This window comes from Oncorhynchus gorbuscha, linkage group LG19 (assembly GCF_021184085.1).
Source record: "Oncorhynchus gorbuscha isolate QuinsamMale2020 ecotype Even-year linkage group LG19, OgorEven_v1.0, whole genome shotgun sequence".
NCBI classification, from domain to species: domain Eukaryota; kingdom Metazoa; phylum Chordata; class Actinopteri; order Salmoniformes; family Salmonidae; genus Oncorhynchus; species Oncorhynchus gorbuscha.
Genome location: NC_060191.1, coordinates 49,700,268 through 49,726,677, shown reverse-complemented (window position 1 = coordinate 49,726,677; position 26,410 = coordinate 49,700,268). Strand labels below are relative to the sequence as shown.

General features: G+C 42.4%; 1 protein-coding gene across 3 annotated transcripts; it reads left to right on the top strand.

The window, feature by feature from the left end:
• Positions 1-10,809: 10,809 nt before the first annotated feature.
• si:ch211-149e23.4 lies at positions 10,810-25,297 on the top strand. 3 transcript variants are annotated; one of them, XM_046316005.1, is made up of 15 exons: positions 10,810-10,942; positions 13,774-14,103; positions 14,564-14,872; positions 17,437-17,730; positions 17,862-18,018; positions 19,548-19,717; positions 20,070-20,357; positions 20,624-20,793; positions 20,898-21,057; positions 21,240-21,521; positions 22,044-22,206; positions 22,940-23,100; positions 23,298-23,373; positions 24,600-24,633; positions 24,824-25,297. In XM_046316005.1, exons 1-15 carry the CDS (start codon positions 10,876-10,878, stop codon positions 24,977-24,979), a joined length of 2,817 nt encoding a protein of 938 aa, XP_046171961.1. In that variant the 5' UTR covers positions 10,810-10,875; the 3' UTR covers positions 24,980-25,297. The 3 variants fall into 3 exon arrangements, with proteins under 3 accessions (XP_046171961.1, XP_046171960.1, XP_046171962.1); XM_046316004.1 differs by having other exon boundaries at positions 24,821-25,297; XM_046316006.1 differs by lacking the exon at positions 21,240-21,521 and having other exon boundaries at positions 24,821-25,297.
• The last annotated feature ends 1,113 nt before the right edge of the window (positions 25,298-26,410 follow it).

The window sequence follows — 26,410 nt, the reverse complement described above, 5'->3', positions numbered from 1 at the left end:
TGAGGCCATAAAGTGTTTGTGTACATGTACTTTGTTTACAAACAAGCTTGTGTTTTGGTTTCTGATGGGGTACAACAGTTGAACTAAGCTCATGAGGCATTTATAAGTTATATTCTTCAAGATGGATATATATATTAATTTATAAGTTCAAAAATGGATGTAGCAACTAAGGATTCTACCTTTAAAACTCTGCAGCACTTTTTGTCTCCATTTTATAGCTATGAACGTACATTGGGGAGAACAAGTATTTGATACACTGACGATTTTGCAGGTTTTCCTACTTACAAAGCATGAAAAGGTCTGTAATTTTTTATCATAGGTACACTTCAACTGTGAGAGATGGAATCAAAAACAAAAATCCAGAAAATCACATTATATGATTTTTAAGTAATTAATTTGCATTTTATTGCATGACATAAGTATTTGATCACCTACCAACCAGTCAGAATTCCGTCTCTCACAGACCGGTTAGTTTTTATTTAAGAAGCCCTCCTGTTCTCCACTCATTACCTGTATTAACTGCACCTGTTTGAACTCATTACCTGTATAAAAGACACCTGTCCACACACTCAATCAAACAGACTCCAACCTCTCCACAATGGCCAAGACTAGAGAGCTGTGTAAGGACATCAGGGATAAAATTGTAGCTTGGTTAGAAGGCAACAACTGCTGGCGCAATTATTAGAAAACGGAAGAAGTTCAAGATGAAGGTCAACCACCCTCGGTCTGGGGCTCCATGCAAGAGCTCATCTCGTGGGGCATCAATGATCATGAGGAAGGTGAGGGATCAGCCCAGAACTACACGGCAGGACCTGGTCAATGACCTGAAGAGAGCTGGGACCACAGTCTCAAAGAAAACCATTAATAACACACTACGCCGTCATGGATTAAAATCCTGCAGCGCACGCAAGGTCCCCCTGCTCAAGCCAGCGCATGTCCAGGCCCGTCTGAAGTTTGCCAATGACCATCTGGATGATCCAGAGGAGGAATGTGAGAAGGTTGTGTGGTCTGATGAGACAAAAATAGAGCTTTTTGGTCTAAACTCCACTCGCTGTGTTTGGAGGAAGAAGAAGGATGAGTACAACCCCAAGATCACCATCCCAACTGTGAATCATGGAGGTGGAAACATCATTCTTTGGGGATGCTTTTATGCAAAGGGGACAGGACAATTGCACCGTATTGAGGGGAGGATGGATAGGGCCATGTATTGCCCAGCGACAGCCCCGAAACCTGAAGGATCTGGAGAAGGTCTGTATGGAGGAGTGGGCCAAAATCCCTGCTGCAGTGTGCAAACCTGGTCAAGAACTACAGGAATCGTATGATCTCTGTAATTGCAAACAAAGGTTTCTGTACCAAATATTAAGTTCTGCTTTTCTGATGTATCAAATACTTATTTCATGCAATAAAATGCAAATTGATTACTTCAATGTGATTTTCTGGATTTTTTGTTTTATATTCCGTCTCTCACAGTTGAACTGTACCTATGATAAAAATTACAGACCTCTACATGCTTTGTATGTAGGAAAACCTGCAATGTCAGCAGTGTATCAAATACTTGTTCTCCCCACTGTAGCTGTTTTTTGTTTCCAGTGAATGATCCATTTATACCAGTCTTTTACAGTAATTAGTGGTTCTAAATTGTTATGGGTATAATTCAAAGCCTTTAGTTAATAGTCAGCACTAGACGTCTATCAGCGTCTTCTGTTGATATTTCCTTTCGTGAGTTTTTCTCAAGTACAATAAAACAAAGCCATTTTTATTGGTTGCCACTTTTTGAAATAGTTGCTAAGTGGAAAAAACATTTTTGTTACATTTTCGTTTTACATTTCATTGTTTTGTATTAGGAAGACGCATCCGATTCTTTGATAAAGTGCAATTTCCTGTTTCCCATTTAAGTGGTTTTCAAGTTGTTTGAGAGAATTTAGATGCAAATCCAATGCCACTGGAATAAATCTCATAAACTGTATCATAAAGATCATCTCTCAGGTTTGAAAACGGCGGCAGGCATTTTACTATCCAATCTACTGTATGCTAAAGAAACACAAACCGTAAAATTCACTGAAGGTTATTATTTCAGTTTAAACATCTTCCATTGCTACTGCCAGGCACTGAGTCACTGAAACATGAATCTCAATCATTAACCTCATTTCCTACACTGACTTAGCGTGTCTCAAGGACAACATGAACCCCAATCTTTTCCCTCTCATGCAGGAAACTAAATCTAATTAATGTAAGAAGAAACTGTTGTGACCTTTCTAGGGCTGTTAAGGCTGTTTTGAAGGTGTTGTTTGTACTTATCTTTGATGGTGTGGTGGGCCTGGGGAATAATGGAGTTTATTTATGGATCGCAGGCCTGCCTCTGATATGGCACCAAAGCTCACAGTCAGTGACATTTAGCCTGACATTCAGGTGAGAGACCATCCACAGGGTCCGTGGAAGGACTGACTGCCGCTCTTTTCATTACATGGATATAAAAGGATTTCTCTTGTTGTCCTGTCTCACGCTGAATATTACAAATGATATCATACACTGGTAATGTATAACATCTACTATATAAACAAAACATACAGTATTATTATCACTGTCTGGTGACATCTTTCATATTTGACATACCTTAGTTATTATTTATTATGTTAGATTTGATGGTAATATGTGTGTGCACATATTATATGAAGTAGCAGCATAGATTTCAACAGGATCAGAGCCTCAGGCATAGAGTTGACTATAGGTTACTCCCCATAATATAGGTGCAGGACATGACTAATTGCTTTTAATTAACCTTGGCCCATTAAGGGGATCAATGGCTCCATCAACAATGATCCAGGGTGGATGAGGCTTGGAGAGCCTGGAGAGAGGAGGATGGGGTGCGGAGAGGTAGGGCTGGGGTTTGAACTATTGCCTCTCAAACCTATACTGGGCTGTCATCAGCAATCACCACCATAGATCACACTCGTAGATAGACACCAGGTGAACATTGGTGTGAACGCTAACTCAGCACAGGTTCAACACAGGTCAAGATCCATAAGGCGAAGAGAATAGGGATAAAGGTCATTCAGAGAGAAATATCTCTCTGTTTGGATGCTTATGTGAAAAGCATTGGGTGAATGGTTATATATTGATCAGGCCAGGTCGTGATCAGGTCTATTGTGATCAGGTCTATTGCTGCTGTGAGGTTAAATGTTAATTGGACAGAGAGAGTCTGGCTCTATAGATCCAGTTGTGATTATGGTGATTCCTGTATCAACACAGCTAGTCTTCCAACCTGTAGTAAAGTGAGTAACAGGAATGCTTTGGTCCGACGGTCGGTGAATACACGTAGAGGCACCATGAAGGATTTCAGGGAGCTCTGCTCTCATCATCCATGCATGTGTATTCTTGGCCCAGACCTTTGGATCATCCCTGGTCACTCTGTCGGGCCAACACCCTGGAGTCAGCCTTTGAGTGCTAAATGACACCCTATTCCAAATAATATATGCCATTTAGCAGACGCTTTTATCCAAAGTGACTTATAGTCGTCCGTGTATACATTTTACGCGTTGATGGTCCCGCGAATCAAACCCACTACCCTGGTGTTAGAAGCAACATGCTCTACCAACAGAGCTACAAATGGAACTGTCACGTTGGCGTGAAGGATCAGGAGACAAGCACAGGAATGCGTAATAGTTTTTTTTATTGCAACCAAATTACAGCATGCCATGTAAAGGCACAGGGACCAAACAAACACATATGCAACACACAGGGTTGAAACCCAAACGAAAGAGCGAGGAGTACCTCGAATAGATAACAGAAGAGCACAATGATTATCACACGGGACGAGACCGTAACCATCTGCGCAATCCACAATGGCATGAAAGGCAAAACACACAGCACAGGTACTCACACGATCAACGGACAAAGTAACAATAATCGACCCCCCAATGAAAATCTAATCCTAATACAAATGCCCGGTCTTAGGTCAGTTAGGATCACCACTTTATTTTAAGAATATGAAATGTCAGAATAATAGTAGAGAGAATGATTTATTTCAGCTTTTATTACTTTCATCACATTCCCAGTGGATCAGAAGTTTACATACACTCAATATTATTTGGTAGCATTGCCTTTAAAATGTTTAACTTGGGTCAGATGTTTTGTGTAGCCGTCCACAAGCTTCCCACAATAAGTTGGGTGAATTTTGGCCCAGTCCTCCTGACAGAGCTGGTGTAATTGAGTCAGGTTTGTAGGCCTCCTTGTTCGCACACACTTTTTCAGTTTTTACAATAAATGTTCTATAGGATTGAGGTCAGGGCTTTGTGATGGCCAATCCAATAACTTGACATTGTTGTCCTTGAGCCATTTTTCCACAACTCTGGAAGTATGCTTGGGGTCATTGTCCATTTCGAAGACCCATTTGCGACCAAGCTTTAACTCCTTGACTGATGTCTTGAGATGTTGCTTCAATATATCCACATCATTTTCCTTCCTCATGATGCCATCTATTTTGTGAAGTGCACCAGAACCTCCTGGAGCAAAGCACCCCCACAACATGATGCTGCCAAAGTGGTTACATTTCTCCAACCCCATTCATTCTTGGTCATTGAGCAGACACTCTTATCCTAAGCAACTTGGGTTAATAACTTTGCTCAAGGGCACATCGAGAGATTTTCAACCTAGTCAGCTTTGGGGATTCAAACCAGCAACCTTCCAGTTCCTGGTATAACGCTCTTAACCGCTAAGCTACCCTCAGCTTTTTACAGAAACAGGGGTGGGGAACTTTTATTATTGTTTCTACTGCTACTTGCCACTTTAAGGCTAATTGTAGTTTAATTATGATCTGATGGAACTAGAGCGAGGAGGAGGCAGAAGTAAGGAGGACACAGCACTTAGACCCACGGCCATTTCCCTGGCCTAGTGGATGGATGCAGTCTCATATAAAAGAGAGAGATTTTGTCTAGGAAAGAACAAATGTCTTCTTTTATTTTACAGAGCTATGATGTCATGGAATTTTTTTTTTTGTCACATTTGCAAGCGTAGCATTTAGAGCTTGTGAGTGTACTGTAGCTTTTCCTGGCTTTTACATTATTTTCTCTTTCCTCATGTCAGAGATGTCCATTAGTAACTGCAAGCCTATAGATGGCAGCCATGAGTTGAGTTTGACTGCTACAGTATGTTTTATTTTATGTCCCTTTAAAGGTGAATATTGAGTGTGTTGGTGCATGGCAGGTTTGAAACAGTGTTGAGGATGGCTGACGTGAAGGAAAAATAACAGTCCTAGGTTGAGTCCCATTGGGCCATAGGGCCCTGGTCAAAAGTAGTGCACTATAAAGGGACTTTAGTGCCATTGGGGACACAGCCCTAATGTTCTCCATTACCCCACCAGGCAGCCTGCATGTGGGACCCTCCCCATGCCTCCTCTCAGTCCTCCCCTGGAGAGACTAGATCAAACATGACTGAAAATAGGCCTGCTAAGAGGGAACATTTATGTATGATTCAGGCCAATAAAACCATATTGATTTGCTGCTTCCCTCACTCCACTCCACACACCCCATCCTGGCCAGTGTCTGGTAATCTTTCCCCCAGGTCTAAGGTTGCGTGTGAATTTTCTGTTGTGTCAGCTGAGCTGGGTTTAGCTAGCAGCACATGCAGTAGCGCTGCTTGTCCGCTTCAGAGGTGGAACTCAAATTACACTGCTTTTAATTAAGACCTCGTTGCCAAGGAAAGCAACATCTTTAACTCGTTTAATGCTTCTAGCAACCGGACATCTCCAAACTGCGATGGGCACATCTATCAAGATCAGCATAGAAGTATGCGTGCACCTCGGCTTTTCACGATAACACTCTTAAGATAATTCCCTCAAGCAGGGAGTAGAGGTTTTGTGGCGGAGAGTACAGTAGGAGAATGGGGGCCACACAATGTACAGCATGCAGATTTCTTGTGATATTCAATGGTTTGTTCATGATGCTTTCTTGACTGTTGACTGTCAACATAAATGACCTTTTCATTTGTGGCTCCTCTGCTTTGCTCCTTGAAGCGTTGTGGTTCAAAAAGGTATTTCCTGAGGTACTGTGAGCATTCTAGCTAGTGCACCAACAAAAACAACAACAGTCAAAGGCATTCTTAGTCCATGCCTAAGGTCTTGGTTGTGAACAAAGAACATGCATGCCTCCCATATTTGGGCACTGCTATTGACCAGCTCTTGGATGATGGGCTGATATTATGAGTCACCTCCCCCATGCTTGGGACCTGTAGGTTTGGTTGGCACTGGAAGAAGCTCTCTGCCTATACTCTGGAAAGATCCCTGCAGCAGGGGATACCAGCAGTGGTGCCAGGCATGGTGGACTCCACCTTGGATCTCACTGGCCTAGCCAGGACAAGCCAGGCACATACAGTAACCAAACCAGAACCCCATCTGCTGTCCATTTTCACTGCCATGCTCTTTTGATACTCTCCCTGCCAACAGCACTTCACCCCAGGAGTGATCTCACACACACACACACACACACACACACACACACACACACACACACACACACACACACACACACACACACACACACACACACACACACACACACACACACACACACACACACACACACACACACACACACACACACACACACACACACACACACACACACACACACAAGCCTACTCTGAGTGTCCAGTCCCTATTCCATTAACACAGCACAGCCCATTGCCTATGGCAAGATCTCTGCTTTTATGGACAGGGGCTGGTAAGTTTTTATGTCAGATTGTGTCATGTGATACATTTAGATTTTAGCAGATGCTCTTATCCAGAGTGAGTGCATACACTGTTTTCATACTGGTCCCCGTGATAATCTAACCCACAACCTTGGCATTGCAAGTGCCATGCTCTACCAACTGAGCAACACATGGCAATTGTGAGTTTAAAAAGAAATACAGACTGCACCTCGCTGTATTTCAAAAGGACACCTGGGTACAGTGCCCCCAGTGTAAAGCAGCCTAGCTACCACAAACTGTATTAAATGACTTGATACTGCAGGAGTAGCTCATATACAGTATGCAGGTGGCCATTTACCATAGACTGCCATCATTGTAAGCTATACCACTACTCTAATGATAGATGAGTCAACACAATCTGCTGCTGTGCACTCTAGTCAAGGAGACCGACAGAGTAATTTCTCTCCACTCAACAGCCATCAAGCACTCAGCCTTTCAGCATGCTCTAAGCATGAGTAAAATGTCATGTTCAGGGGAGGAGAGTTCAGTACAATGCATGAACGGGCCATGCCTTGCTGAGTAAAGAGTGAAATGTTGCTGTACCTCTCTTGCATAAAACAGAAAGGAAATAATACCAGAAAATAATTTATAACACCACAATCACTTCCCTCCCCCATCTTTTGTTTCGTAGGCATGGGTTCTGAACAGGTGGCCTGACAACCAGGACACTTTACCTGAGCCTGATGGGAAGAGAAGCCCTGACAACTAACCAATGCATTTTGCCAGGTACACATTCCTCAAAAGAAAGTTGGTCTTTAGTCTTAATTGTCTTAGTGTGGTCATTTTGTGAGCTGTCCATGCTGTGGAGAATGACATCTCAGAACCTGCCCTATGTGCCCAGGTCAAAAGTAGTGCACTATAAAGGGAATAATGTGGCATTTGGGACGCAGACGTGTTTCCCCTCTCAGTTTGGCCTGCAGCACAGAAATCTCATATGTCTTCATTCTTCCACATACCTCAGATTGCTTCCCGAGTAATAGTATATAAATCAAGTCTGGAGTCAATGTGGAATCTATAACAGTGCCATGCCTAGGAAGGGAATGGGGGTTGGGAGGTAGGGTTCATATGGGGAACAGGGGAGTGCAGAAAAATGGAGAGACATTATCTGTGATTTTTTACAACTTCTGGAAAGAATGATGATATTCTCCTTTCCATCGGGTTAAGTGGCTCGTCACAGCCCTTAAGTGACCCATCTCAATGATCTGTCCCATGAACATCATTACGGGCCTGATCATCTGCCACCTTTTCCACTCTCTTTTCCAAAGACACAATGTGTGTGTGTGTGTGTGTGTGTGTGTGTGTGTGTGTGTGTGTGTGTGTGTGTGTGTGTGTGTGTGTGTGTGTGTGTGTGTGTGTGTGTGTGTGTGTACACTTGCGTGTGTCAGAGAGAGAAGGGTGTAACTACACTTATGAGATAGATGGATGCCAACAGTACATCTGTGAAGTTCATAAATACCACAAATAATACATGTTTTATCCCTAGTGAATTACAGAAGGTTTCAGACAGTCCGCAGACAGTAGGTTGTAAATGGCAATGAGAAGAAGTTAAAATTCCTGACTATTCCCACTGCTAAACTCCCCCTCTCTCCAGATTTCAGGAAAACCATTGAAGGTAATTTCATTGGGTGGAAAAACAGTTGGAAGACTTTATGCTCATGTGATTATTCACATTATGTCAGGGATGAGAGAGTATTTCTTATTAATAGGTAATGGCCCATGTAATTCAATTATATTTTTGAAATCAGTATCACATGATATGATTTACTATTAGTTGATAAAATCATCAGTGTTTTATGCCTGTAAATCATGCCTGCAGCAATGACAGTAAATGACAGAATCATCAGATATAGAGTGATTGTAAACAACTCATAGTATTGATTAAACTGATTTACTGTAGTGTAGAAACATATCAGAATATGGATTATAGTATATTTTCAAAATGTCCTGCTGCTGTTCCTAGTCACTTTCAGCCTGATGAATAGACCTTAATGAAGATACAACAGGAAACGCAGGGAGGTTAGTACTTGACTTCAGGTCTTCCTGTTTACTGCAGAAACTGTCAGTCTGTGGTGTGTGTGTGTGTGTGTGTGTGTGTGTGTGTGTGTGTGTGTGTGTGTGTGTGTGTGTGTGTGTGTGTGTGTGTGTGTGTGTGTGTGTGTGTGTGTGTGTGTGTGTGTGTGTGTGTGTGTGTGTGTGTGTGTGTGTGTGTGTGTGTGTGTGTGTGTGTGTGTGTGTGCGTGTGTGCGTGCGTGCGTGCGTGTTGCGTGTTCGTGTGCGTGAGAGAGAGAGCGCGAGAGAGAGAGAGAAAGAGAGCGAGAGAATGAGAGTAGAGAGAGAGAATACTTATCTGACATAATGAAAAGTCAAATGTATTTTCTAATGGCTTCCAGATTCAGTTATAGTCCATTAACACAGGATGCTTCAGCTACAACCTCACTGTCAGTACCGGCTGTGTGTGTGAAACGGTTTTCTATCTCTCTGAATGAGTCAAAATGTTACAAACAAACCACAAACTTTCTGATGACTCCACAGCTTTTTTAGTCAAGTCATTTCACTTAGTGTCATTGCCAATAGATCACTATGATGTACTGTAACACTAGTACCAAAGGTGAGTACAAGGTTATCAGCTTTGACAGGAAACACATTTACTAAGAGGGTGATCGTGTAGTCCACAATGCAAAAAAGAACCATACTACTAAAGATTTGATGGAATGTTAGTGAAATAAACAAACCCTGCAATACTCATCCATCTGTAGCAGCCTCTAAGATACTGTACTAGCTTACATTACATAGTGGCCGACAGATGACCACATGTTTACAAATTCAGGGGAGTCAAGCCTTTGTATATTTAGCTTTTCTGGGCTCATCAGACCTCAGAATGATCCTGGAAAACTGGTGTAACATTAAAGTTAGCTAAAGGAGACACTGAGGAAAAAGGCTGTTGAATTTGAGGAGGATTCCCAGTTGGCCTATTGTGTGAAGGGGCTCCCGAGTGGTGCAGCGGTCTAAGGCACTGCATCTCAGTGCAAGAGGCGTCACTACAGTCCCTGGTTTGAATCCAGGATGAATCACATCCAGCCATGATTGGGAGTCCCATAAGGTGGCGCACAATGGCCCAGTGTTGTCCGGGGTTGGCCGGGGCAGGTCGTCATTGTAAATAAGAATTTGTTCTTAACTGACTTGCCTCGTTAAATAAAGGTTAAATAAATAAAGAGGGTCTTACTTCATGCACATTCTGCTCCATGATTCACATACTCTGGAAGACAGTTGTTCTGGAGGTACAGCAGCACAGATGTAGCCAGCTGGAGAATTGAAGAGTATTCTTTATGTGCATAGTATTCCTACACATTTGTCTCCCATTGTGATTTTCCCGGCAGGGCATTTCTAATGACAAATTATATTTATTAAATTGCCAAGTCTGACTAAAAGGAAAACACAGCCATGAAGTGAATTAGAGGGAAATATTGTCTTGTAAAACAATGCCTTTGTGAGGGATTTCCAGAGCAGCAGGCGAGAAACAGTGAATTGGCTTCAATTTAGACAGGCTGTCTCTCTCTGTCTCGTAGGACTCCTGAAGGGATGAGCTGGGCTGGAGGATGCATGGCATCATCGCGGCCAACAGGGACACTTTGTTATACAGTATGAGGTGACTGAGGAGCTGAACAGACATATCCTGCAGTATGACATGCAGCTGCTACTACTAGGAAGTGAAAACGCTGGTTTTCTACTAAGTGAGATGTGAAATAACAACTAATCCATAGAAGAAGCAATTCTGTTCAAACAGATTTGTGCACATAGTAACATTTAGGGTAAGGTGGTTCTAAACAACATAGCCCTACACTGTGTGTGTTTGTAAAAACAGCCCTGCTCAGAAGTCTGGAGCACACACCCTCTACAGCTGACTCTGACAGCTTCTCTTGAACACACACACACACACACACACACACACACACACACACACACACACACACACACACACACACACACACACACACACACACACACACACACACACACACACACACACACACACACACACACACACACACACACACACACACACATATTTGAATACCCTCATAGGAGGACTTGCTGTAGTCAAATTGAATCATCACTCTCAGTGATACCACCATGGGATGCTCAGGGCTGTTGATTTTGGGCTTTGTCCTAAATGTGTCTCACTGCTTGGACATGCTGGGTAAGTCTGAGGAGTTATAATCCATCTGTGAGTGTACAGTTCTGTTTATGGGTTGAGTTTACTAGACCTTAAAGACTTGTTTAACCTGTGGCATTTTATACCGAACAGAGGTGCATTAGTTTTCCTGCTTGATTAGTCTAAATATAAAGGCTTACAAGCAATAAACCCAAGAGCAGAATCAATTTGAAATATTCTGAATGTATTTTAACTGTAGCATTATCAACACACGAAAAAGGATGGAGTCGATTCATTTTATTTTAAACAACGGTTTATTGCTGACATGTTTATATTACAATATTGGCTGTTAGTCTGCAATTATTGTCCAATGGTATCAGTTATTAAAACCATTTTGGTTGCTTTATGACCTTTTCAATTCCATTCATGACCTTCAGTGATACCATTAATAGTATTGCAATGGCTCTACTAAGTGTACCACTGAGTTTAGGGGAAATCCCTGTGTTATTAGTCAACTCTATTTTATGTTAGTCAGAAAAACCTCACAGTTTGATGTGTTTGAACTTAACTGAGGAATCTCTTCAGAGTGTATTTTCAATCGGCAGATGAATGAGTGCCTCTGAGGAATAAATAGGTATGTAGGTTAGAACCACTGCACCGACAGTATGACTTTCCATCCCCGGATCTCTCCACTAACACATCATCATACAATTCATTAGTTACATCACCACACTGATCTATTTGTTGAATCAAAAGCAGTTCTTTGTCAATATAAGTTTACATTTTCAGTTGTCTTGCTACCATCTGAAAATGGAATCATCTGCAAGCATCCATGTACGTGAATGCCTGCTGTTGGGTAGAAGCCCAGATGAAACCACAGCAGCGTCATGTGACTATACTACGATATACTGGCCTTATATGGTACTTGGGTAGCCTACATTTGTTTACATCCCTGTTCGTGAGCATTTCCATCCACCTGACAGGTGTGGCATGTCAAGAAGCTGATTAAACAGCATGGTCATTACACAGGTGCACCTTGTGCTGGGGCACAATAAAAGGCCACTCTAAAATGTGCCATTTTGCCACACAACACAATGCCACAGATGTCTCATGTTTTTGAGGGAGAATGCAATTGGCATGCTGACTGTAGGAATGTCCACCAGAACTGTTGCCGGAGAATTTAATGTTCATTTCTCTACCATAAGCCACAAGGGATTGTCTGTGGTGGGTTGGTGCTGAGGAGAATTTCTGTCTGTAATAAAGCCCTTATGTGGGGAAAAACTAATTCTGATTGGCCCACAGTGGATGGGCTTATGCCCTCCCAGGCCCAACCATGGCTGTGCCCCTGCCCAGTCATGTGAAATCCATAGATTAGGGTCTATTTCATGTATCTCAATTGACTGATTTCCTTATATGAACTGTAACTCAGTAAAAGTGTTGAAATTGTTGCATATTGTGTTTTATATTTTTGTTCATTATACATAAAGCACCCTAACCTTAAACAGAGATAGTTGTCAGTGTCTTAGGGCCACAGAAAAAGTGCTAGTGGACATTATTGTGTATTTCAGGCTGTTACTATGTGTTTATTGGTAGTGTATCCTTTTAGCGTGCCTCAGTTATGTACATTTTTGAATACCTTTTCCATTTTTATGAACCATAAACCCACAAGACAAGATATATTTGTGTGACCAATGAATACGTGAGCATTTGGGGATATCCTCAACGTTCTGATTGTATCCATATGTTGTGATATACAACCCACCACTTCTTGCTGTTCTCTGAATTGATTTGGTCAGAGAATTTCTAGTTGGAGACATAAGTGTGGTCCTCATCAAAGTGTCCCAACAGCAGTATTTTATAGGATAGGTGATGTGAAGTGTTAGACTGGGTATCCATTGAGTGTTCCCCATGACCCAATGTACTCAGCTGTCATCATTCAGCACTTAAGGTTCAATTTGACTTCTACTTTCACTGGCTAATAGATCAACTGTGTCCTTAAGTGTTACATAATATAGAAATGAGAGAGAGGAGAGTGAGTTGGTATGCATTGGAATATGCGTACTATGATCCTCCCAATACTCAAAACTGTCAGGCTGCTTTATTTTATGTCCCCTTCACTGAAACATCCCCTAATCATGGCCAATGTCTTAGAGACAGACTGTAGCTCTGTTCTTTAACAAAATGGAGTCTTACATTAAATCTCCACCGGTGGGATCAGTCCCGGCTGCATTTAAGTGTCACAATCAATGTGCACAGTTCAGCCCTCGTCTTTAGCCTTGGATCAACACATAACCTATGTTAGTCTAGAGAGATAAGTCTCATCACTTAGTACATATTACCTTTTAGCACTGCAGCATCTCTATCTTCTGCATTCCACAAAGTGATTGTTTCCATTGACAGTCATTATGTTCTCTGCCCCATATACAAATGGCACCCTATTCACTATAGTGCAGTACTTTTGACCAGGCGACATAGGGAATAGTGTGCCATTTGGGACACAAGCATCTGCTTCATCCAGTCTCACCAAGAGACAATGGGATGGACACACACAGACAGGGAACCCTTTTTATGGAAATCACACCAACAGACATCCACCATCTCACTGCCCTTCCTTCTCAACAGAAATCACATTTGCTGTTGGTTGTTTTTAGCAACGTATACGGAATATCTCATCAATTAATCAAAGTGCATCCCACTGAGATATGAGTGATTGTGAGTGACTAAGGGTTGCATCCCAAATGGCGCACTACTTTTGACCAGGGCCCATAGAGCTATGGTCAAAAGTAGTGTACTAGGGAATATGGTGCCCCTTTGGGACACACCATGACAGAATTACTAATCATTTATGCATATCACAATGTTCTTTTCTCTCACAGATATGGAGGAGGACATGGAGATTGATCGTAACGTCACTGGGATCCTTGGAGAGGACATCTTCCTCCGCTGTCAGTACCTGGGACAGAATGACATCACAGACGCCTCATGGAAACGCCCAGACTCTAGAATGAAGCGATCGATGAAGAAATTAACAGGCTACAAGAACAACAAGGCTTTCAGCAAAGACCCAGACTTCTCCACCCCAGCCTCTCCCACCAATCTGACTGTGAAGATGAGGGTGTCTACTCTGGAGGCTCAGGGGGAGTACACATGCGTGTTTGCCACTGATGAAGAGGAGATCACTAACAGCATGTTTCTCACTGTCCTGGGTAAGCTTGATTGATGAATATGGCCCATTTAGAATACTGCATCCTTCCTTTTCCCCCTCCTATAAGTAATCACTAATCTGAGATGACAAGATTGGTGTAACTAAACTTTCCACTGCATTGCTTTGACCAGTTAGGTTATGTCAGATCAGATCATTGATTCCTTCAAGAAAGTGAGTAAGGAAGGATGCATTTTAAGAATATTCGAAGGGGGCCTCTAATGGGTGATGCAAAAGTACTTAACACCTAGATGGTAGAGAAAAACAACAGAAGTAAACATGGCCTCATGATGAAATTGGGGGGGGGTTGGATAGAATAAGTGACATTATCATTGCCTGTTGTATCCTTACCTTACTGTACCTTCAGGTCATAGCAAAGACAGAATCATACAAACATCCATTGCATAACTGTTTCTGGTACCAGCATCATCCCCGTCATGTGTTTGAATGTTTTTGTTTTGAAGCTCGACCTGATATCCACACAGAGGTGACAGAGGACACAGACAACGCTACCCACTACCAGTCAGTCACATGCTCAGCTACCAATGGTAAACCTGTGGCTCTGATTCGCTGGGAGATCAACGGCAGTTCTCCTACTGACAACTCCTCTGTGGGGATGAGGAACACCAGTTATACCAATGGCACTGCCACTGTGACCAGCATTCTCCGCTTCCCCACCCACCTACAGGACCAGGACAGGGTGACCTGTGTGGTCCAGCACCCAACCCTGCCTGACCCCACCACACATGTCACAGTGGGGGTGGAGACCTTCAGTAAGCCTGCCAGTTCATGTACACAAGGACTGCATCCTAAATGGCACCCTATTCCCTTTATAGTGCACTGCTTTTGACCAGGAAGAGTGACAAGATTTGAGACGCATCCTTGATGTTTTTGTTTGTGTGTACAGTACTTGGCATTTCTTACTTTCGTGGGCAAGGATTTAGTTTGGGAAGAGGTTAACTCTGACATGACCTGTGGTGCTAAGAATCAATGTCTGAGAATGATCTGTAGATATTGGATTATGCTGGGGCTGGCACCACCCCAAGCTCACTGGCACAGATATTTACTTTCCTTTGTTCCACGTGGTCACCTCCCCACTCCCCAACCGCTACTCTCGCCATGTACCAGATATTGTGTGTTCCCTGTAAAGTCGTCGCAATCAGCTGTGGCACGACAGAGACAGAACATACACCATCATCATATTCTCATCATATCATATGTCGATATTCCTCCCTACCACATTAGAGACACGTTTTATATACAGCCTGTCAAAGAGGATCATATGACAGAAATATTCTATGTCGTGTCTTTGTTATCATTAACTGAAGACTGATAGTTTTTATCAAAGATTCTCTGTAATTAGTTATTACGCGATTAGATTGATTAATCATGTAACCGTAATTACTAGATAGTCGGGGCACCAAGGAATAATATTCAGATTACAAAGTTATAATTTCCTAAAATAACTTTTCAGATATTTTATCTGATCAATTAGTCTTCAAATTAATGAATTATTTACTTTACCTCACGTTAGTCTCATTCCAAACGTCGTAAATTGTTGGTTATCTGCACAAACCCCGTCTTCAATATGAGTCATCCATACATCAATTGTCTTAAATCATTTATTTATTACTAAGTAATTCACAGAAATGCATAAACAAACAAACAAACAAGGTAAATGTGGTTACATGAAATGATAGGAGATGGCGGCTTGTTAGACAAAAGGGGCATGGCGGCTTGTTAGACAAAAGGGGCATGGCGGCTTGTTAGACAAAAGGGGCATGGCGGCTTGTTAGACAAAAGGGGAAGTGGGGGTCGACTAAGAAGTCACTACAGAGTGATAATTATAACAATTGAAATGCTAATCCTTTGCACATGAACGCTCACTCATTCGGGAACAATTGCAATCAATATATATATTTACGCTCAGTGTGTCATCTTGATAGCTGGTGAAAAGTTTGTTTATTTTGTAGAATTGTCCGTCTCTCTCTCTCTCGCTCTCTCTGTCGTGGTTATAGTGGATAGTTCAGAGTGACATTCATTTTTCGTTTTGTTATAGAATAGATGTTTCAGCGGTTGTCGTTCTTTGCGTTCAATGATACCGAATACCTAGCTGCAGACTAGTAATTAATATCAAAGACTTGTTCTTATTCTGTCGGTATCGATAGTCTAAGAGTTTAACCACGTGGTATGGTTAAAAGATTCAGCAATGGTCTACAACCTGTGTCTCCCCTAATGGAGAAAAACATGGTCTGCAACCTTAAGCCATCTCGTAAATTGAGGTAAGCTCGGTCTGCTGATCGAAAACCCGTCAGGGTTTTATTCGGAAGGCAGAAAAGGGCTGTCCCAGGACGCCTGACCCTAACTGGGCTCAGGGGCGGTCCTCTGATTTAAACTCCAATCCCCTTTTTGAGTTTTCCTTCATTAAACAGTCCAAAATCATATTACACACTTTTACAAACAGTATCATACTCACTCATTCATCTTATACAACAATTAGATATAAACCTCGTATATGAGGTTTATATTATATAAACAGCTTTATGGTAATGTAGTCACACCGTCTCCCATGAACTTCCCCAAGTTGTGACAAACGGACCAGTTCATAGCTGGATCCTTCACCGATCTTTTATACTTTCTCCGGAACATGAAATCTGTTCGTACCTCAAGTTCTGTGAGGTGGAAGGATTTCCTTTGTCCTCTATGAAAATTTACTCTCTCTATACTGTGTGTCCATGAGGAGATCCTCAGGAATTTATGACGTCTCTCTGACCACAGCAACCCAGTTGAAGGAGGAAAGGGGGAGGCAGGGAGAGGGGGATGGGGCTTGCTATACCCAAAGAGGCCAACGTCATGACACCTCCCTTATCCATATGTGGTAGTATCAAAGTCTTTGATAATCGGCAATAGAGTGATGCCTTTCTATATCAGCAGTAAGTCTGTATTGAGATGTGTAAAATAGTGTGCTTCCCAAATGGTACCCGATTCCGTATATAGTGCACTACTTTTAACCAGAGTCATATTGGAAAGATGGTGCCATTTGGGATGTAGGCATAGTCCTGTAGTTCTAAGCCCCGCCAGCAGATCTGCTCTCAGCTGTAGCCTGCTGAACAGATGGAACAGGTGAGAAGTGTCAGCACTCTCCTCCTAAACCCAACCGGCAGCCCTGTTATGCCCTGTGCTAATCTTTCATACGTCTATCCTTTCACTTCAGCCTTCTCAAAAATCTAAACCACAGCCGTAGAGGCCCAGACATTAGATTTAGGACTCACTGTTGTTATACTGATGGACCATTCCCACCTGCTCATGTACAATTATTATTTATCTCTGCCTGCAGTGGCTCCCAATGTGACCATTGAGACATACCTGGTTCTAGAGGACGGAGAGGAATTCTGGGTGGTCACCTGTGGTGCAGCTGGAGGGCGACCCCGAGCTGACATCACCCTGGTGCTGCCCAATCGGGAGGTCAGTTCCATGCTACAGAAGGAGGTTGTCATGGATGCAGCAGACACATGGGTCAGGTCATACCGCTTCCCAGCTGAGCTTCATGAAGGGGAAAACATCACCTGTCTGTTTGACCACCCCAAGTTCCCACACAGAGAGCTACGGACCACCACTTTGCCGGCATTCTGTGAGTACTGATCACGAGTCATAACTGAGGATTTGGAGCCAAAAGTATGGTCTTAGGAGACTGCTTTTCATTTACTCTACTTAATAAAAGACTCTGTGTTGGATATTCTGTTTTCACTTCCTATTGTGTAGATCTGTCTGCTGTTCGGCTGCTGAACCCAGGGTTGGCAGACCGCAGCAACAAGAGCCAGGCTGTAGAGTCAGTGGTTCTGGAGGAAGGACAGAGCAAAACCACCATCGGGCTAAAGGTCGTTGGGGATGTACCACGTTACAGTATCGTATGCACCAAGTAAAGATACCTGTATTACTATCATAATACAGACAAGATGTCTGTTGATCTCTCTTGATTGTTAACTTCAGTTCATCTCAGATAAAGGACAACATTAACATGTTGTGATAATCTTATCAATCAGCGAACAGTTACAAAAAAGTTTGCTGTCCCATTTTGCCTTATAGCAATTTCATTCATTTCTGCTATTGTTGCTATACTATTATTTGCATCATTAACACAGGTGTTAACATCACATACATATCGTGTTAGGCAGCTGTGGTGAGAGGTTTGGTTGAAAACCACAGGCAATAGACAGGCACTAGACACACATCCTGCAGATTTGTTGTAGAAGCATCCAGCTGCAGATTTTGCGTGCTGACACCGAATGGGCGACAAACCTCAAAGCACATGCGTCTCATATGGTATTTTTGCATTTTATGCGCACGTGCAACCTAGAATTTAGACATTTGTTGGTAATGTGCTACGAACATACCAGTCGGCGCACTAGCTCCGATCCGTCTGGGCATTATATTAATTAACCACTGTTGCTTGTGTAGCTAGCTAGCACACACTAGTTAGCTGGCACACACTAGCCAGCTCGTACAACACTATCTAGCTAGATAGTACATGTTTGCTCTAGTACACACTAGCTAGCTAGCTAGTACACACTAGCTAGTACCCATCTTATAATTCTAAATGTAATTTCACCACCTGCGCTGTTGGTAGCGGTAACGCACCATCCTCTCTGAACAGAACATAACATATCGCAGTATAGCAACAATAGTATATGTCTCACAGCGTCTGTGGCGTGAGAAGATATCTGCTGCAGCCAGACCATTTTTTATCAACTTTGAATAGCAATCACCAAGTTGGTGACATTATCCCTGGATCTAACTATGTGAGAACAAAAGCTCTTAGAGGTGCTGCTCTTTTTTAATTTAACTAGGCAAGTCAGTTAATAACAAATTCTTATTTACAATGACGGCCTATCGGGAAACAGTGGGTTAACTTTTTTTTTTACCTTGGCAGCTTAGGGATTCGATCCAGCAACCTTTCGGGTACTGGCCCAACGCTCTAACCACGGCTACCTGCCTCTGGAGAGTGCAAACTGTGGACACTGCCCACAATATGAGGTGGAAACTGAGCTGCAGTTCCTAACCTACTGCCAAATATATGACCATATTAGAGACACATATTTCTCTCAGACCCAGAAAGAATTAGAAAACAAATCCAATTTTGATAAACCAAATCTATTGTGTGAAATACCACAGTGTGCCATCACAGCAGCAATATTTGTGACCTGAAAAGTGCAACCAGTGCAGGACAAACACAATTGCAAATACAACCTATATTTATGTGTATTTATTTTCCCTTTTGGAACTTTTGTGAGTATAGCATTTACTGTTAATTTGTTATTGTATATTTCACTTTTGTTTATTATCTATTTCACTTGCTTTGGCATTGTATACATATGTTTCCCATGCCAATAAAGCCCTTTGAATTGAGTGTCTACCTGTAACAGTGTCTGGTCTTGTGTTGTCTCCTAGAGAAGAGCAGTCTCTCCCTGAGGGTGTGGAGGTGATTGGCAGTGCTCTAACCCTGCAGGGTCCTATGGAGCTCTACCATGCAGGGCTGTATGAGTGTGAGGCCTCCTACTACAGCCACAGGGCATCTGTACTGCTGGACATTACCGTTAACCCACAAGTCAAGCAGTCTGGTACGAGCAGAGTCTTGTCTACATATCATAGGTTGTGTCCCAAATAGTACCCTATTCCTGATATAGTGCACTATAGTGAGAATGGGCCCTGGTAAAATGTTTGGGATGTAGACTACATATCATATAATTTGGGATGCAGCCAACATATCGTCTTCATCATTTGACAATGCCATATCTGGCAGTCTGTAATTTGTAGCGAGACAGCATTATGTTAATACAAGTGACGTCTATCATAAATTGTATTTTTTAAATGTAAGAAATATTGTTAGTAAAAATCTGAATGTTTATTTTCCTGCACACTGTAAAGTTAAGCGATTAGCATGTTTATTGCCTTCTATCCTCTGTGTGCTAGTGACTGTTCCTCCCAGCATAAGGATTGATGTCCAGGACAGACTGGGTAACAGGTTCATTGAGTGCCTGGCTGCAGACTCTGTCCCCATTGCCAATGTGTCCTGGGTTCTACCTGAGGGTGTGTCTGGGCCCTCCTGGTCCAGTTTCACATCCCATAATGGAACCCACTCTGTCAGCAGTGTGTTAGTCCTGCCTGCCTGCTCAGCCCAGGAGCTCAATATGGAGTGTGTGATAGATCATTCTGTGTTTGTGTTGCCAGAGAGAAGACAGATAACACTCCCTGTGTGTGGTATGTTCAACAAATCATCGAACACCATCAATTAAAGCTCTAGTGTTAAAATTTTTTTTTAACTTTGAGAACATGTATCCTATATCTCTGTTATTTTATTTACATTGAGAACGTGTATCCTATATCTCTGTTATTTTATTTACATTGAGAACATGTATCCTGTATCTCTGTTATTTTGTTTACATTGAGAACATGTATCCTATATCTCTGTTATTTTATTTACATTGAGAACATGTATCCTATATCGCTGTTCTATCTACATGCAGCTCCTCCTAACATCACCATCCAGTCCAGCTCTGAGTGGGAGGAAGATGTAGCATACACACTGGTGCAGTGCACTGTGGACAGTGTTGGACCTGCTGCCACTATCTCCTGGAGTCTTGGAGACAGGGACAGTGACAATAGTACCCGTCAGCTTAAAGAGGGGCAGGAGCAGGTAAAGGGTGATTGGAATCAAAAATAGATACAGCAAAAAATGAAGAAAAAAAAACAGCAATCATTTGGATATAATTTGCACACTAACATATGTTTCGCTTGCAGGATCAGGGGAAGCCTGAGCACCATGTCAATGGCTCTGTGACGGTCTGTAGTGTGTTGAGGCTCCCCACTTCCATGTTCTCTGGTCAGAATGTCACCTGTGTGGTGGATCAGCTGGGTCTTGAAAGGCCAGAGAGAAGAGGGATACTGCTGCGTGGATTGGGTAAATTACTTTATGACTTGTAGTATCCATGTTTCTCCACAATACATTATGTGCATCCCCAATAACACGCTATTTCCCCTATTGGCCCTGGTCAAAAGTAATGCACTATAAAGGGAATAGGGTGTCATTTAGGGACGTATCCATTGTATCCAACCACCACACAATGTCACTCCCTCCCTCAGAGTCCCCTGTGATGCGTGTTTTTGTTGCGAGGCAGAGCAGATCTCTGTGGCTGGCTGTGTGTGAGTACAGAGGGGACGGGATCAGAGCACACCTCTCTTGGGTTCTACCTGACAACACCACAGGCCAAATCTCCTTCCGCTCTGGGTATGAAGGTGTGAGAGTGCTAACCAACCTCACCTATGAGTTCCCACTGGCCCTCCACGAGGGACAGGACCTGACTTGCCTCTTTCAAAATCACCATGGACTTAAGGAGAGGAGGACAGTCCATGTCCCTAGATACTGTAAGTGTAATAGAGAATAAATACAGACAGAAATGATTCCCTTTTTTTATATAAAGCCCCCAACACCACAAAAGACGTGTTATACAACACATACATTCTGTACACTGTTAGAAAAAAGGCTTCCTGAACGGTTCTTCAGCTGTCCCAATAGGAGAAGCCTTTTTGGTTCCAGGTAGAACTATCTTTAGTTTCTCTGTAGAAAGGTTTGTTCATGGAACCCAAAGGTTTTTTTTAACCTTGAACCAAAAGGGTTTTTACCTGGAACCAATAAGGGTTCTTCAAATGATTCTCCTATAGGGGCAGTCGAAGAACCCTCTTAGGTTTTAGATAGTACCTTCTTTTCTAAGAGTGTACTGACACTTCTGTCGTGACATTCATAGACATACAGTACCTGCCAGGCATGCCATGCTTCAACATCCCAGTCAACAGTCAAATACAACTACCTGTCTATCGATTGTGTATGTATTTAGGGAGTGGTTTGTGTTTTGCCCCCTGTTGACCACTTCCCCTTCCCCTTCTTAGACATATCATCTGTCAGACTACTGAACCGAACCACTCCCCTGGACAAACATTATGGAGATGAGTCCGTCATACACCGAATGTCTCTAAAGGAGAATTTCCAAAACCAGAGGATCCTGCTCAAAGTGTATGGCAGTGTACCAACTTACAACCTCACCTGTCACAGGTAATCCTCTTTGCTAGACTCTTTTTTAATACAGTATTCATTTCCTCCAGCTTCTGAACTGTGGAGGCTGAGTGAGAGCACTACAGTAGGATGGAAGACAGAGTAGGGTAATATTACCACTACACAGGGCCGGTAATTTGTACAATCATTGTTTTTCTTCAAAACGGAAGTTCTCATATGTATTGTTTTATGAGAGCTTTTACCTAGACAATCAAATAAGTGCAGTGTCATAAAGCTGCCACTATGCCTTATTAAGATACTATCAGGACTTCTGTGCTGTGGGGCCTGGAGAAGGTCCTGACTGGCAGGCCATGCGGTCGGTGGTACTAAAGAACTCTAATATCAGGGACAATGAGTGACTCATAAACCTGACACTCTCCTGTCCTCCCATACACAGGCTCCTAAATTGTGTTAAGAGTTATTCTGTCAAGCTATTCTGTGTAAAGCTGCGTTCGTATCTGCTAAGGTGGATGATACAGTTACTTATTTATACACCTAAGTAGATATACAAAATACAACGTCTCGTTAGATTTATGCCACTCAATGTCAACTACAGCAGTGGTTTTATTATCATATTTTGGAAGGTATCAAAGTGTTGCGATAGCAGTTTCCCCCCTCACTTGCTTATCTTATTCTCTCTTCATGAATGTCTTCTTTGCCACTTAGCTGATAAACAGATCAAAGAAGCGTGTGTACTATGTAATGACCTTCTGTGTCCTGCTGCGTGTTGAAGGAATGATGGCTCATTGGTCCAGATGGATGGCGGAGCTCTGTTGTTCCAATCAAAGGTCACGGAGCAGGATGCGGGCCTCTACACCTGCCACGCCTCTTTCTACCACCATAAGGCCTCAGTCCTCATTCAAGTGGAGGTCACCAGTGAAGATAAACAGCTCAGTGAGTGTACACTCGCCTTATCTTGCATCAGTGATACAACAAAATGTAAGATATGTCAATGGTTTCTGGTGAACATCCCAAAATGATTGGCATATTATTACATATAATTGGCATTAACTTCCATTTACAACAGGTGTTCCATTCCATTTACTTCCATTTTGTGTTACCTGATGTCTTTCTCCTGTGTGTTTGTGCAGTGATGGTCTTCATCGTCTGCTTCTCCTCGGCTGCGGCCATCTCGATCCTCCTCATTGTCACTTGGTGTGTTTTCTGGTGAGTCGACCAGCAGGTTGGCAGGTGACAAACAGGAAACCAGGTCTGTGCGTCTGATGCTAGGCATGACAAAAGTAGCACAGAGCTATTCAAAAAACAGGATGCTCTGTGGCTGGAGCAGACAGGTACATCAGCCACCACAGCTCTGCCAGACAACTCACACAGTCTGATTCTCTCTGTTTCTGTGGTAAAGACAGATTTATTTTCCATCTAATGTTATCATAGGGCAACTATAGAGCTGTACTCAGAGTTACTACTCTGGAAGTAAGGTAAGCTATTCAAAAACTTCACAGCTGAAGAATTCATATTGTAATTCAATCCCGGTTGCAATGCTTGGAATGAGAGAAATGCATAAAGCAGTCGCCTCTTGTTGCTGGTCATTGGATCTGACCAGATCATAAGACAGGTGTCTCACTACCACAATTTTTGGATACACTTTGAGATCCTAAATGTCTTTAAAAGCATCTGATCCACAAATCCACTAATGGTCCATGAAAACTCTCCCACAGGGCTCTGTTCAAAAGTAGTGCACTGTGTAGGGAATAGGGTGCCATTTAGGACGTAGACTAACTTCCTCTTTGTCCTGACTCATGTGAGAAGGGATGGTAAATATATAGACAGACACACTGACTGCACTTCAGGCTTATTCATTGTATCTTTGGTCAGTACATTCGGTCAAGGTGCCATTGGTGTGATGAGCATCACTGTCCCATTATCCCTGGTTCCTGTGGGAAGATCCGTCAGGCTAATTTGGAAAGGTCAGTCAGTCGGACAGTATACACAAGAGAAAATATGATGCCCCAGGGGAATAGCTATTCCGAGATTTGCATCACCCACGGGTCACCAGCACTAGCAACACTTTTTGAAAAGAGCAGGTCTTCATTGGCCTGGTTGGTGTCATTGGGATCATGAGAGATGAGGAGAGTTACTGCTTCTGACATCAGAGAGATCAATGATGATGTCTGGGGTCACCATCATTCAGTTTATATATTCACATAGCATAATGCATGCACACACTCAGTGGCTCAGTGGAAGTATTTTCACTCATACAACAGCGCCTCCAAGGGGTGCAGTTTGGCCATGCAGGTATATTTGGCCATGCAACTTTATTAGTGAGTGAGGATGAAACCCAACTGTATAAAAACAACAGAAGAATTAGACAATATTTGAAATGCTATCTGTCACTAACTCAAATGACAATGAATTGTTTTAATTGTTTTTTGCAGCAAAATAAATGGAGGAGACCGCCCAGCATCTAAGGTCAGTCATTCTTAGATCTTTTCTCTAACTGATGAGTTCTCAAAAAAACATTATACACGCTTTGAATTCATGAGAATGGTCCTCTCGCCTTCATTCTTCTATTCCTATAGCTTCTATCCATAGGTCTTTATTCAACATTTGATGTGCTTTGTCCCCTTGTCTCCTATCTTCTCTGAACTCCTGTAAGAAGCGCGAGTCGCTGGCACCCCTGACCTCTCTGACCCAGGACCTGTGCTCTCCAGAGTTGAGGAAGGGGAAGGCAGCAGTGACAGTACCAGGAGGAGGCCAGGAGTACAACCAGCTGCTCAGCTACTCTATTGTCATTGATGCCAGATCCACGGTGTAAATAACAGGGAGCACTACTTGTGCACTGTATAGGAAATAGGGTATCATTTGAGTCTGGTTGATTTAGTTTGGTAGGTTAAAAAAAACATACTCAGTAAATGCATTTTAAAAAACTTGACAGGGATATCGCAAAAGTCAGAGACTTATTTCCATTGTGGTCCCTAAATTCCATGGTGCAAAAACATTACAACATCACATACAGTTGAAGTCGGACATGTACATACACCTTAGCCAAATACATTTAAACTCTGTTTTTCACAATTCCTGACATCTAATCCTAGTACAAATGCCCTGTCTTAGGTCAGTTATGTTCAACACTTTATTTTAAGAATGTGAAATGTCAGAATAATAGTAGAGAGAATGATTTATTTCAGCTTTTATTACTTTCATCACATTCCCAGTGGGTCAGAAGTTGACATACACTCAATATTATTTGGTAGCATTGCCTTTAAATTGTTTAACTTGGGTCAAATGTTTCAGGTAGCCTTCCACAAGCACAATAAGTTGGGTGAATTTTGGCCCATTCCTCCTGACAGAGCTAGTGTAACCGAGTCAGGTTTGTAGGCCTCCTTGATCGCACACGCTTTTTCAGTTCTGCCCACAAATTTTCTATAGGATTGAGGTCAGGGCTTTGTGATGGCCACTCCAATACCTTGACTTTGTTGTCATTAAGTCATTTTGACATAACTTTGGAAGTATGCTTGGGGTTATTGTCCACTTGGAAGACCCATTTGCGACCAAGCTTTAAGCTGCCTGACTGATGTCTTGAGATGTTGCTTCAATATATCCACGTAATTATCCTTCCGCACGCTTTTTTTATGGCAGTTTTGGAGTTGTGGCTTCTTCCTTGCTGAGCGGCCTTTCAGGTTATGTTGATATAGGACTCCTTTTACTGTGGATATAGATACTTTTGTACCCGTTTCGTCCAGCATCTTCACAAGGTCCTTTGCTGTAGTTCTTAGATTGATTTGCACTTTTCGCACTAAAGTACATTAATCTCTAGGAGACAGAACGCGTTTCCTTCCTGAGCGGTATGATGGCTGCATGGTCCCATGGTGTTTATACTTGCGTAATATTGTTTGTACAGATGAACGTGGTACCTTCAGGCGTTTGAAAATTGCTCCCAAGGATGAAACAGACTTGTGGAGGCCTGCAATTTTTTTTCTGAGGTCTTGGCTGATTTCTTTTGATTTTCCCATGATGTCAAGCAAAGAGGCACTGAGTTTGAAGGTAGGCCTTGAAATACATCCACAATTACACCTCCAATTGATTAAAATGATGTCAATTAGCCTATCAGAAGCTTCTAAAGCCATGACATAATTTTCTGGAATTTTCCAAGATGTTTAAAGGCACAGTCAACTTAGTGTATGTAAACTTCTGATCCACTGGAATTGTGATACAGTGAATTCTAAATTAAATAATCTGCCTGTAA

Excerpts from the sequence above, each read along its gene's own strand:
- si:ch211-149e23.4 (XM_046316004.1), top strand. The coding sequence starts at position 10,876 with ATGGGATGCTCAGGGCTGTTGATTTTGGGCTTTGTCCTAAATGTGTCT. Across the intron at positions 20,794-20,897 it reads TTAAAGAGGGGCAGGAGCAG|GATCAGGGGAAGCCTGAGCA; the intron begins GTAAAGGGTGAT and ends TTTCGCTTGCAG. Across the intron at positions 24,634-24,820 it reads GAGACCGCCCAGCATCTAAG|AAGCGCGAGTCGCTGGCACC; the intron begins GTCAGTCATTCT and ends AACTCCTGTAAG.